The sequence below is a fragment of the Podarcis liolepis genome (genome assembly GCF_965112155.1).
Source record: "Podarcis liolepis genome assembly, chromosome: 7".
In the NCBI taxonomy this organism is placed as follows: Eukaryota; Metazoa; Chordata; class Lepidosauria; order Squamata; family Lacertidae; genus Podarcis; species Podarcis liolepis.
In genome coordinates, this window is record NC_139561.1 from 44,579,895 (window position 1) to 44,591,573 (window position 11,679).

At 49.4% G+C, this 11,679-nt stretch overlaps 1 protein-coding gene across 2 annotated transcripts in view; it reads left to right on the plus strand.

Moving 5' to 3' along the window:
• Positions 1-10,871, plus strand: part of LOC310711640 (farnesol dehydrogenase-like) — a 241,642-nt gene extending 230,771 nt beyond the window's left edge. The window contains exons 2-7 of one of the 2 annotated variants that reach the window (XM_083513838.1): positions 3,538-4,433; positions 4,934-5,041; positions 6,540-6,679; positions 7,746-7,842; positions 8,613-8,737; positions 9,791-10,871. In XM_083513838.1, the coding sequence (XP_083369964.1) occupies positions 4,349-4,433; positions 4,934-5,041; positions 6,540-6,679; positions 7,746-7,842; positions 8,613-8,737; positions 9,791-9,967 (732 nt within the window). In that variant the 5' untranslated portion in view covers positions 3,538-4,348 and the 3' untranslated portion in view covers positions 9,968-10,871. Of the gene's footprint in view, positions 1-3,521; positions 4,434-4,933; positions 5,042-6,539; positions 6,680-7,745; positions 7,843-8,612; positions 8,738-9,790 lie in introns of those variants that run through there. The other variant, XM_083513839.1, reaches the window with a different exon arrangement.
• The last annotated feature ends 808 nt before the right edge of the window (positions 10,872-11,679 follow it).

Consider the following 11,679-nt stretch of genomic DNA (forward strand, 5'->3'; position numbering starts at 1 on the left):
AATGAGCACCAATCCTGATTAAGGATTGTTAATGATGTGTTGCAGTTGTGCTGTTATTGATCAACCCAGGCATGACTACTAAGCTGCTCTTACAGTATGTGTGCAGTTGGCGTCTTGACTCTTCAGTCCTTGCCTGAACCTTTTGCAAATGGAGCATTTTACGTAGCTTGGTCTTTCTGTGAGAGCTGATGTGTGGATAAAGGAGGCTGATTCTGCAGTTTCACATGCCAGGAAATGGGAGGGAGCATACAGCTCCATATAGCTAGGCCCACAGGTGGGTCAGGTAGGACCATGAGCTAGCAACAATAAAGTGAAATTCAGATGTAATGTTTATCTTTGTTAAATGGGTACAATGAGAGCAGGGGTGCTAAATCCTTTCTCTTCATTGTTTTTTTGGAAAGTAACTGCCACTTCTGTAGCCCACCCCTGATTATCACCTCTGGATTTGGCCACAGGTGGGAGTAGGTAAGTTACTGGAGGAAAGGGGTAACTTTGTTCCGCTTTGGACTCTGCCACTCCTGCTCCTCCTGCTCCCATTTGACTATTTTGTTCTAGCAAGGCAATGGCCACACTCACATGTGGGTTTTGGGGCCCAGGGTGCTCAGCTGGCTGTGACTGATGTCAAAATAGGGAAATATTCCTCAAACTGGCCTTAGTTGTGGGAATCTGCCTTAAATGGAATCTGACCATTGATCTTCTGAACCCAGTAATATGAATTTTCTTCAAGCATTTGGGCAGAAGGAAAGGCATTTCCCAGCCCTCCTACCTGAAGTCATTTTACTGGAGGTGGCAGAGAGTGTAGCCACGCTATCTTCTGTATGCAGAGCAGGCACCTTTCCCCTAAATTATGGCCAGTTTCCCTTTTAATTACTATTTTTATTCACTTACCACATTAGTATGGTAGGGGCAGTTTATGAGAGGGCTAAGTGTGTATGTTTACAGCTGTGTGTAGACACGTGTGCATGCTTGCAACTCTGTGGTGCAGCATCGACAGGAGTTAGGTCTGGATTTGCCCACACCATTACAGGTTCTCCAGGTACAACACTCTCTTTTGCACTGACATGGGCTGGAGACTGAATCTGCTGCCTGCCCCCAGCTGATTGCAGCCATGCAGAATCTTGCCCGTTTCTCCCTGCCCAGGCCCGGCCTGTGTTTTGTTTCCGGGTCACAACAGAACGTTGGCAGCTGCCTCTTCTGCACAGTGCCCACCTGTGTCCTTGGCACATTGCAGAGTACCGTAATAGGAGTGACAAAACACAGGTCCCTGCCCCAAGGACCTCACAGTTATGCTTCGGTAGGCAAGGGAAATGACACACAAATGAGGTACAAGCGCAGCAGGAGAGGAATACAGTAGATGCCATGATGCAGTTAGGTAACTTCAGACTCTGGACTTTGTGGGGGCACTTTAGATAGCAGGGTATATTATTCCACTCAGCCCTTCTGCATTTGGGGGCCCTCCTGCCCTGAGCACATGCACAATTACAGTCCTGGATGTTTAGGCTTTGTTTCAGTTACTAATGAGTCCTGGATCTTGTTTCAGGCACTACTCTGTGGGTAGTCCTTCAGCTGCCTGTACTAATAGATGCTGTTGTTTTATCCCCTTTGGAAAATGGCCATTGCTCTAAAGCAGCTGGTCCTTCAACCTCCTGAGGCCACAGCTGTTTCTGTGCTGAATGTGTGCGGGGGGATTCATTTTGCCATAGGCTGTGGCACGGCGTAGTATGCCTGCTGGAGTTAGCGGGGCCTTGTGTGTGTGACCCATGCCCTTGGTACTTCTTGGGCAGGCTGGAGGATTCTGCAGCTGTCTGTGCAGAGGTTGATGTGCCAAGGAGCCTCCCTGCTCTGGGCGGGTGAATGGAAGAATAATGAAAACTTCTTTTTCACCCCTTCCAGCCATGTACAAAAAGTTGGGCCTGGCACCTTATCCTCTAGGGGTGGCTTCCCACTTTTATTTCCCATCCCTTCCATGCTGTGGGGATGAAGCTTCAGTGGCACAGCCTGCACTGCTTTCTGGGTGGCAGATATGCAAGCTCCATGTCTACATATTCCTTTTCAACCTCCTTATTGTTTCCCAAGGAGCCTTTTCCAATTTCAGATGGCAATAAAAAGAGATTTTGCGAATGTGAGACTCGTGTTCTCTGATACTGCGAATTCAAAACCTCAGGCCAGGTCAAACAATTTCTCCATTCAGACCAATATTGTGTACTTTTGACAGGCACCACCAGCTCTGCCAGGGCTTTAGCTGAGACTTTTCCCATCACTCCATCCCTGAAGCCAGCAGGACCTGCCAGGATTTTAGGTGTGATATTCTGCCTGCAAAGCATGACTATATGGAAACCCACTGTGTTCGGTTAGGCAGGGTAACTCCCTAGCAACTCTGCATTTAAACCCTATCTAGTTACTGAGATCCAACAGCAGGTCAACTGTTAATAGGAGCAAAACCTCCACACTTGTTTCCCATTGGCTTCAGTCTAATTTAAGGAACCTACAGCAGGAGCCCCACCCAGTGACATTAAGAAATGTGCCCCCCTTGCTTTTGCAAACTCCAAAACAAGGAACAAAGGAACCTTTTCCTTTTTTTTACAATTCAGGCTGTAGAGAGGTGGGTGTGGCCAGTGATTTGATGGTTTTGGAGATTTGGTTTTAATTTCCTGGATCCAACTTTTACCCTCTTTCTGGCACCTCCAGCCGGCAGCCTCTGCCTCCCTCTTCTTCCCCCTACAATGACTCCTCACCTTCCCTACAGTCTTGTCCTGCAGTTCTGGCCCCCACAGTGGTGTTGCTTCAAACTAAGAACACAAGGTGGCACTCTTGAGCCACAGGCCCAGGGAGGGAAGCAGGGATGCTGCCACCAGATTACAGTTGCCCAACCAGGAACTTCCCATCCCATCCCAGGAAACGGGAACACAGGAAATTGCTTTATACTGAGTCAGGCCGCTGGTCAATCTAGCTCAGTTTGTCAAAAATAATTGGCAGCACCTCTCCAGGGTTTCAGCCGTGGGTCCCTCCCAGGTCTACCTGAAGAGGATTGAACCTGAGACCTTCTGCATGCAAAGCAGGTGCTCTGCCATGGATACCTTTCCCAACTCACATTTCCTGTCGCTCCACTGCAGTTCAACTCAAACCACAAAAACATATGGCCAGGCCAGGACTGGTGCACTTCATTTTGGGAGTCTTCATGAGCAAAGTGCTTTCTTCCAATGTACCCCAACCTTACCCCATACCTCTTCTGGTCAGCCTCTCAGAGAGAGGCTGTTCTGTGCATTCACTTATAAGCTTATCTTCATTTATTGCAATACACGTGGCCTGGTGCTTCGCTTTGGGCCAATAATTCAGCGTCTGCAATGCTTAGCTTGGTTCCACTCTGCCAGAGGGCCAGCAGGAATGAGGGGTGTCTAGTGCAATGAATAGCCTCTGCATGCACTGCAGAACCATGGAGTTTCCCAAATCATGAGCGAGCTGGAGTTAGAGGGAAGGATCAAAACTCCTTCCTCCCTGCAATAAATACAGTGGTACCTTGGGTTACATACACTTCAGGTTACATACGCTTCAGGTTACAGACTCCGCTAACCCAGAAATAGTGCTTCAGGTTAAGAACTTTGTTTCAGAATGAGAACAGAAATTGTTCTCCAGTGGCGCGGCAGCTGCAGGAGGTCCCCATTAGCTAAAGTGGTGCATCAGGTTGAGAACAGTTTCAGGTTAAGTACGGACCTCCGGAACGAATTAAGTACTTAATCCGAGGTACCACTGTATCTGGATGGTTATTGAACACAATCTATGGCTCTTCACTGCGTAGATTGACACTGCAAGAGGGCAGTGATGTACTTGTCTGTTTTGTAGCATGTCTCTCCACTGATATCAACATTTGCCTGTCCACATGGTCCCCATTCTCTTCCATTCTTTGAACTCAAGTCAAAGACGACATATGTAGCCAGCTGAGCCCTCCATCAGAGACTCAGGAAAGTTCGTTGCACCTTAGCTTGCCATAATCTTGAGGACGGAGACCACGGCACCCCACAAGCCACGTGCTGAGCCCATCACCTACGTAACAAGCCAAGACTGCAGCCAAAGTGACTTCAGTTTACGTGGGACATTGGGAGGCCGGGAATCACTTTCATCAAGACCATCTCAGGGAAGGCTCTATTGCCTGCCAGGTTGTGGGACCCGAGGCTCAAGATGTGCAGCATGAACAGGACCAGGAGGTGGAGATACAGGGTGGTGGGCTGGGCTCCGCTTCCTTGGAGGTGGGACTCTTAGGTGCTGCTTTCCCTACTTATTCTCCTGCGTGGAAACCGCAGCCCCACTTGTCGTTTGGCGACTCTCCTCTGAACAGCCTCTCGTTGCCAGGATGTCTGCATCGGACCGGGTAGTGGTGGTGCTTGGCGGAGCTGGCACAGTGGGCTCTGGCATTGTCAAGGTGCTGCTGGAGAAAGGTAAGGCTTACATTGACGTGCCTTCCATCTTGCAAGAGCCTGGGTCGAGATTCATTGACTGTGTCTGTGTGTGTCTGCCTGAATGAATATACTTGGGGCTGTCTGAGTCCAGCAGCTGCACATTCAACTATCTTTCCATAGTGTTCTGATCTGTTTGACTCCAGCTACCAATTGTTTGTTTCTACCAAGCGGTGATGAGCCCCAAATATACCATGGAAGTTCTAATATCCTAATATCAGGCATGTGTGTGTGTTGAGGGGGACAGTATCTGTGACTACTGTGCTTTTTGGAAGCACTTTGCACGCACCCAGAAGCCACTTGTGTCTCTCTCATTAACTCATGTGCCTGAGCCCTAGCATTAAAAACAGTTGCCAAGACCAGGCCGAGCTCCGTTTCATCAGCTGTTCCGCCATCAATCAGACCTAGGAACTGATACAATGGCATCCATGCCCCCTCGTGCCCAGGGCGTTGCCTCCTCTGATCCTTTGTCATCTGTGCAGGCTTCCAGGTTGCTGTCATTTCTCGAGACAGAAGCAGATTGGAGAAGCTGAAACAGTTTCTGCCTCCATCAGCCTGCCAGCGGCTGCACACCCTGGTTGGGGACGTAGGTAAGACTTTGTGTGTAAGACCTCGGCTGCAGTGCTTCGGAGGGCCATGAGTGTGGGGCTGCTGTGGGGAAATACTGGGCAGAGGGGGTGGGGGCTGAAATGTATGGATGGTGGAGAAATTCATTTTAGTTTGTATCTAAAGGTGATTTTGTCAAATCTGCACTTTCCAAACTAATATGCGAACCAAAACACAACTGTTCTTCGAAGCTGATATTTATCCAAAGGCAGCTCTCCAACCACCTGTGTTTACAAAAATGCATATATGAGGGGAAAGTGTGCATTAGAATGCAGAAAACAAGATGCTAAAAATAAATTATATTGAGGGAAACTGCTTGCAAAAAAGTGTACATTATTCAAAACTGCATATAACAATGTGTTTATTAGGAGAACTTAACACTAAAATGCTGGTGAATTTTCATAAGGATTTTTTAAAAACCCTCAAATTTCTGCAAAAATGTGGAGAATTGAATTTAAGTTTAGACAAATGAGAAACCGAGAGAAGCGAAACAGACAGGTCCTTCCATCCCTGCTGGAACAGTATCTCCATAATGTCCGGGGAGGCGGCTGGGCTGAATGGTGGAGGGGGCACAAATTTATTGAGGTGTCCAGAGCTAGGAAAAGGGAAGGCAGAAGGCGCCCAGCAGACAGGCAGCCTTTAAGCTGCAGGCGGTTGTACAGCCCCCTCCAGCAAAGAGCTGATCAAGGCTGCCTTCAGAAAAGCAGAGCCAAAGGCAGCCTTTGCATGAATCTGGGAGAGCATTTCATGATTTGCATTTTGACGGCCAGCATCGAAATATATTGTGATAAAATTAAGGCAGCAATGTGCACCACTGCAGTAAACACCCACATACAGTACAATCCTATAGCCTTTAGAATTCAAGGTACCGGTACTTTATAAATAAAAAGAGAGGAAGGTGATAGTCCATAACTGGGAGCATAGAAGAAGAAGAAAAGAAATAGGAGAAAGTACCTGAATTCTCTTGGGAAAATACAAATTCAAATTGTTGCAAGGAAACTCAAGCTTACTTTTTCTTTTCTTTTTAAGGAAGCCCTGACAGTTGAGGGCAATTCTCTCTCTTTTTTGAGGTTTGAAGATGAATCCCCAGCATGCTCAGTGGAGCTTTAGTTGAGCCAAGTATGCTGTCATTTTGCCACCAAATAACTGGGGTCCCTTGGCCAACTGCACCTGCACAGGATGTCACAGTTGCCGTGGGATGCACCAGCCTGTAATCTGGGTCACTGATGCTGCAATCCTTATGGACCATTTACACCTGCAAGGCAGCCATAGCATCCTATCTGCAGGATACAGGCATCATGCTGTTATTGGCAGGCCACCTGTAGGTGAAGACCCTTGGGTGGCCTTGCTTTTTTTCTTCCTCCATGAGTTTGGTAGGAGGGGAAAGGCTCTGGGCTGTTTGGGAGTACAGATTGATAATGCTGGGGAATGCAGCCACCTGGTCTCACTATCTCTGCTCCTAAATTTATCCCATCCATCCAGGTTCTGAGGAAGGTGCAGAGGCAGCCAAGGAGGCTCTGCTGAAGAGCACTGGGAAGGTGACGGACGTGGTGTCCTCCTTGGGCTTCAGCTGGTGGCAAGGGGGTCCCTCTCTCACTCAGACTCTGAAGGAGCTGCACCGGGTGAGCAGGGAAATAGATCAGAAACAGGGGTGCCCCTAGATTGTTTCTGTTTTGCAGGAAGGATTCTAGTGCATACCAGGAATGTAGGTTTGTGCAATAGGCTCTGTCACCCTAAGACAACAAATCCACTTTTTAAAATTTAGAAAACTGGCCTTTTTTGCAGTAAATTAAGTGATGGGGAAATGCATTGAAAAGTGTAGGATGAACAAATCATTAATGGGAACAGGGGTACCAACTTGAATAAAATATTGTGGGGGCCCAAGTAAACCCCTGCCCTGCATAATTAAATCACATGATTCAGTGCACACACCATTTGAAAGGGAATGCCCATCAACTTTGTGGGGGCCCGGCGCCCTCAAATATTTTATTGTGGGGGCCAAAGCCCCCATGGCCCCTAGGAGTTGGCTCCTATGAATTGGAAGATGCATAACGACCCCACAAGGACATCAGGTTCAATGCTCATATATGACCTGGCTGCAAGAAAATCAGATAGGACACTGTATAACTTCTGTGTAAGCTTTGTGCAAGCAAAACAGATTGTCTGGAGGAACCCAAAGTTATCCAGATCAACCCTCTCCCATTCTCTTTCCTTCTCCCTCTCTCTGATGGATAGATTCTGTTTGCTGGCTTTTGGGGCCATTTCTATGATAATGGTACTCTTCCCCTGAGTTGGTCTTGTTGGCACTCTGCAATTATGTACTGGAAAGTGCTATAGCATTTTTAGTAACAACACATCTCTGCCCATTGAAGCAGCACTTTCTCCTTGATGCTGGCCAAGCCAGGGTTGAGGGCTTTGGGGTAAGGCCAGCCATCAGGTAAAATGTTGATAGAAACACCGGAAGTGGCAGTGGTGCTTTTAAGCAATGCAAAAAGCTGGGACAGGAATAACTGGCCCACAGATCATGGTTTGTAGTGGCAGAGAGGCGGATTCCTAATTTTAAGAAAACTCTAACTGGATCACATTTGCAGAAGAGGTGTGATTGTGTGGATCTCCTCTTTTGGAGACTCTTGAGATACTTCAGCTGGGACAATGAACACGGGTGTCCCTCTGTTTCCTCTCCCACAGGTCCTAGACACCCTCCTTCTCAGCACCTTCACTGCCTGGAAGGCCTTCTTCCCCCTCGTGAAGGACAACGCAGATGGGACCTACACTTTCATCACTGGTGAGATGAGCTGGGTTGGTCTGCAGAAGATAACTTTGGGGAGAGAACTTTTGCTGGGGCTTCGGCCAGCCTCTCTTGCCCAGCAGCAATAGAAATGCCCCTTTCGTTTCAGTTTGCAGGCCCTCATTGCTTTTCTACCTTTCCATCCCCTCTCTCCAATTAAGTCCTGCATGCCTGAGCATGTGGGCAGATGACCAGCATTTGTGGGGCAGCAGGTTGTGCCTTGTGGGGCTAGGTTGGCAGGGACTGAACCATCATTGGCACAAAAGCTGCCCTGTTGAGAGGGACCCAGGCACATGGGAAGAAACTGCCTTTTACCAGATCGGACTTGTTAGCCCAGTGTTGCCTTCTCAGGCTAGCAGTGGCTGGAGTCTCAAGGCGCTTCCAGGCTGTTTCCAGGTGGGATTCAATCACATACCAACAAATTCAGGTTGCACAATTATAGTTGGCCAGGAAGTCCTGCACAACAAACCTGCTCCGCCCACAAAGACTGGACTTTTTGCAATAAGGGAATTGATGGGGAAATGCACTGGAAAATGTCTCATCAAAGCATATATTTGATGATGTAGACATCATCAAAGTTCCCTACAAACAAATCGGGATGAATATTCAAAAAGCAGGTTGTCTGGGAGGTCTCCCATTGGCTGCAAACATATCCTTTTAGATGAAAAGAGTGAGGACTGAACCCTGGACCTTCTGACTCAGCCACTGGTGGTGATGGCAGCTGCTTCCTTCCTTCCCTCCCAGCTAAATCAGCTTCTCTGTTTCAGGAGGGGCTGGGGAGCGCCTCCTCATGCCAGGCACAGGCTTCCTGACACTGGGGGCAGCGGGGGCCTTGGCCTTTTCCCTCATGGTCCGTGAGGAGTACCCAGACGTTCCCTGCAAGCTGAATGAGGTCAGTGCTGGGTTTGTTGGTGGGTCAGCCAGCTCCCTACCCACGTGGGGAGTAATTTTGCCCTCCCAGGGCTGTAATTAGTGGGGTGTTCAGCATCTAATAACATAAGAAGAGCCTGCTGGATCAGGCCCACAGGCCCACCTAGTCCAGCATCCTGTTCTCACAGCTGCCCCAATTGGAAACCCGCAAGCAACAGCTGAGCACAAGAGCACACTCCTGCCCTGTGGTTGCCAGCAACTGGGATTCAGAAGGATACTGCCTCCAGCCATAGAGGCAGAGCATAGCCAGCATGGCTAGTAGCCAGATCAACAGCAGGAGTAGCCAATGTGGCACCCAGGAGAGGCTGTTGGGTCCTGACTCCCATCAGTCCCAGCATGGCTCAGTAATAAGGGAAGATGGGGATGTAGTCCATGTTGGCTACTGATCTGTGGGGTTGCTTTTCCTTGCAGGAGAGAGAGCTGGAGACTTTGAGGTTTCTCTGTGAAATGTGTGTGTGTGAGGAGAATAGTCCCCAGGCAGACTCAACCCTGATGCTCAGCGCTCCCCCTACAGCTCCTTCCAAGCCTCTTCCTAGCACCAAACCCAGCAGATCTTCCGCGGAACCTTTAACTCACTCAGAACTTTGGGGAAAACCTTCTGAATGACTGAGATCAAAGCAACCTGTCAGGCAGGGTGTTGCTGGCATCTGTCTGCCTCAGTAGACAATGGTGGACTGCAGGTGGGGCAGTTGAAGGGGCTGAGTTGTGCTGCTAGAGGTTCACCATGGGTCTGGGATAAATGAAATGGCCACTGTGCTGACTTTAATTGATCCCAGTGAGCCGCAAGTCTCTGACTGGCAGGGTCCATCCAGCAGGGATGGGGAAATCAGTCGCCCTCCAAATGTGGCTGCGCTACAACTCCCATCATCCCTGACCACTGGCTGTGTTGGGTGCTGGGAGTCTGAATCCAACAATGTCTGGGGGGCTTCCCAATTGTGTGTGGATCAGTGGATGGCTGGCGCAGCCTCCCCCCTCCCAATGTCTCTTCTGGCACTGTCTTGGCTTTCCCTGGCAGGTGAAAATCAACATGGGTGTGACGACGCCAGAGCGCCTGGGCCCCGGGTACGTGAGCCACCTGGAGGTGGGAGAGGCCGTCGCTTCCCTGGTGGACAAGAGGATCGTCTCACATACGGTGCTGAGCGCCAGCTCACCTGCTGACCTCAAGACCCTGGCGCTGGAAGGGAAGCTTTGAGGCGCCGGCTAGGAGACTTGTCAGCCATACCCACCCATACTCCCTCCCCTTTGCCACCTCCCATGTCTCTCCTTGGTGCCTGACTGGTAGGGAAAGGGTGCTTTTCAGCCCTGAGGCTCCTTCTCTCCTGCTCTGGCCCTTCTTCAGAGCCAGATGGGCACAGAAAGGGAGCATCAACATCACACATAGAAACCGGCATGAGCCACTTCAGGGAGGTAGTGGATCATCTAGTGGTGGATCTGGTTGAGAGAGGGAGAAGCTCCTCTGAACAACCAAGCCTGACCCTCCCCAGGGAAGCTATGGTCCTCTAGCTGGTTGCACATCAACAGCCTGCCTGGAGAGTCTTGTGGTGGGTGGGCTTGCAAGATTGGGCAGGGATAAGGAGAAACATCAAGTCCCAGTGGTCGTGAAAGAGGGTTTAAGGAGGCCAGCGGGGATGCTGGGCATTTGTGGCTTGGTTCAGAGGGGCCCCTCTTATTCCAGAAACAATATGGGTTGCGTTAGATTTGCCTTTAAAGAAAACAACCATTGCAAAATTATGAGCAGCTTTGGGAGTTGCCTACCAAGCAATCCCTGCTTTGGGGACTCGCTGTGTGTCCTACAAGCCCACCCAACCCGTTTCGACTACCTTAACGATGTCCTGTCTTCCAGGCAGATGGTTCCAGCCTCCAAGGCACCAGTTTCCTTGCTCTAAAGACACCCTGCCCTTGAGTCTCTCTATCTCCCCCCCACCCCATCCTAAGTGCAGCCCAGCATTTGGAAATGGGCTGTGGCCCACCTAGCCTGGAGAGGAGGGTGCAGGAGAGAGACAGAGATGCCAACAGCCAAGCACTTGCTGCACATTCCTGTCCCCGTCTTGCCATGTTCATTTGCGCCTTCCACTAAACATTGTATTATATTTAATAAACCCTTAATACTGTCTATTGTGCTTTCCTTTCCTTTCTCTCGCTCTCCCTCTTTAAGTGCCTTTTGGAGGAGGTCTTTTTTGGGGGGGGCTGCTGGTTGGGCATCTGCCTTCTGGGGTGGATGACTACAGGGTAGCAATGAACAGCAGCCCCAGTTGATATTTGCAAGGGTTAACACTGAGGAGAAGGGGGTGTTGCAAGGACCCTTTTGAATTTGGGCAGAAATCAGGCACCATTTCAGACCCCTCCCCTAGATGAAGGAAAGCACGTTTTCAATCCACACGAACCAACCCATTCCAAAGCAAGGATTTTGCAGCAATGCAATCATATTTGGGGTAGCTCAGCACCGAAGGTCCCTGCCTGGCTCCCACTAGCTGTTTTCCAAGGCCCCCTCCTTTCCAGAGAAAGTACGTGCCTTTCTGCAAGGAAAGAAAAAAGAATGAGAAGCATCTCATCTCCCTTTCTGGTGGGCAGGAGTTTTTGTGTTAAACGATTTCTATCAAAGAACAAAGGGGCCATACATGCAGAAGTTGGAGGGGAGTCGGGAAAACCCCACCCAGAGGGCAGATTGTTGTCTTTGAAAACACATCCCTCTTGTTAAGATACCACAAGATGTTTGTTAAGGTCCTTCTTACAGGCCTGGGAAGAGACGGATCTTAAATGAATATAAACTTCTCTTTGAGACTCACTGTAAATTGCCTCTATCCCCTGCCCTGGTCCAGCTCAATGGTAGCAGAACCATTCAAATCACACTTACGTTCAAGAGGGCCATGTGGCTTTGTTTCAGTTGCAGCAGAAAAGAACTCT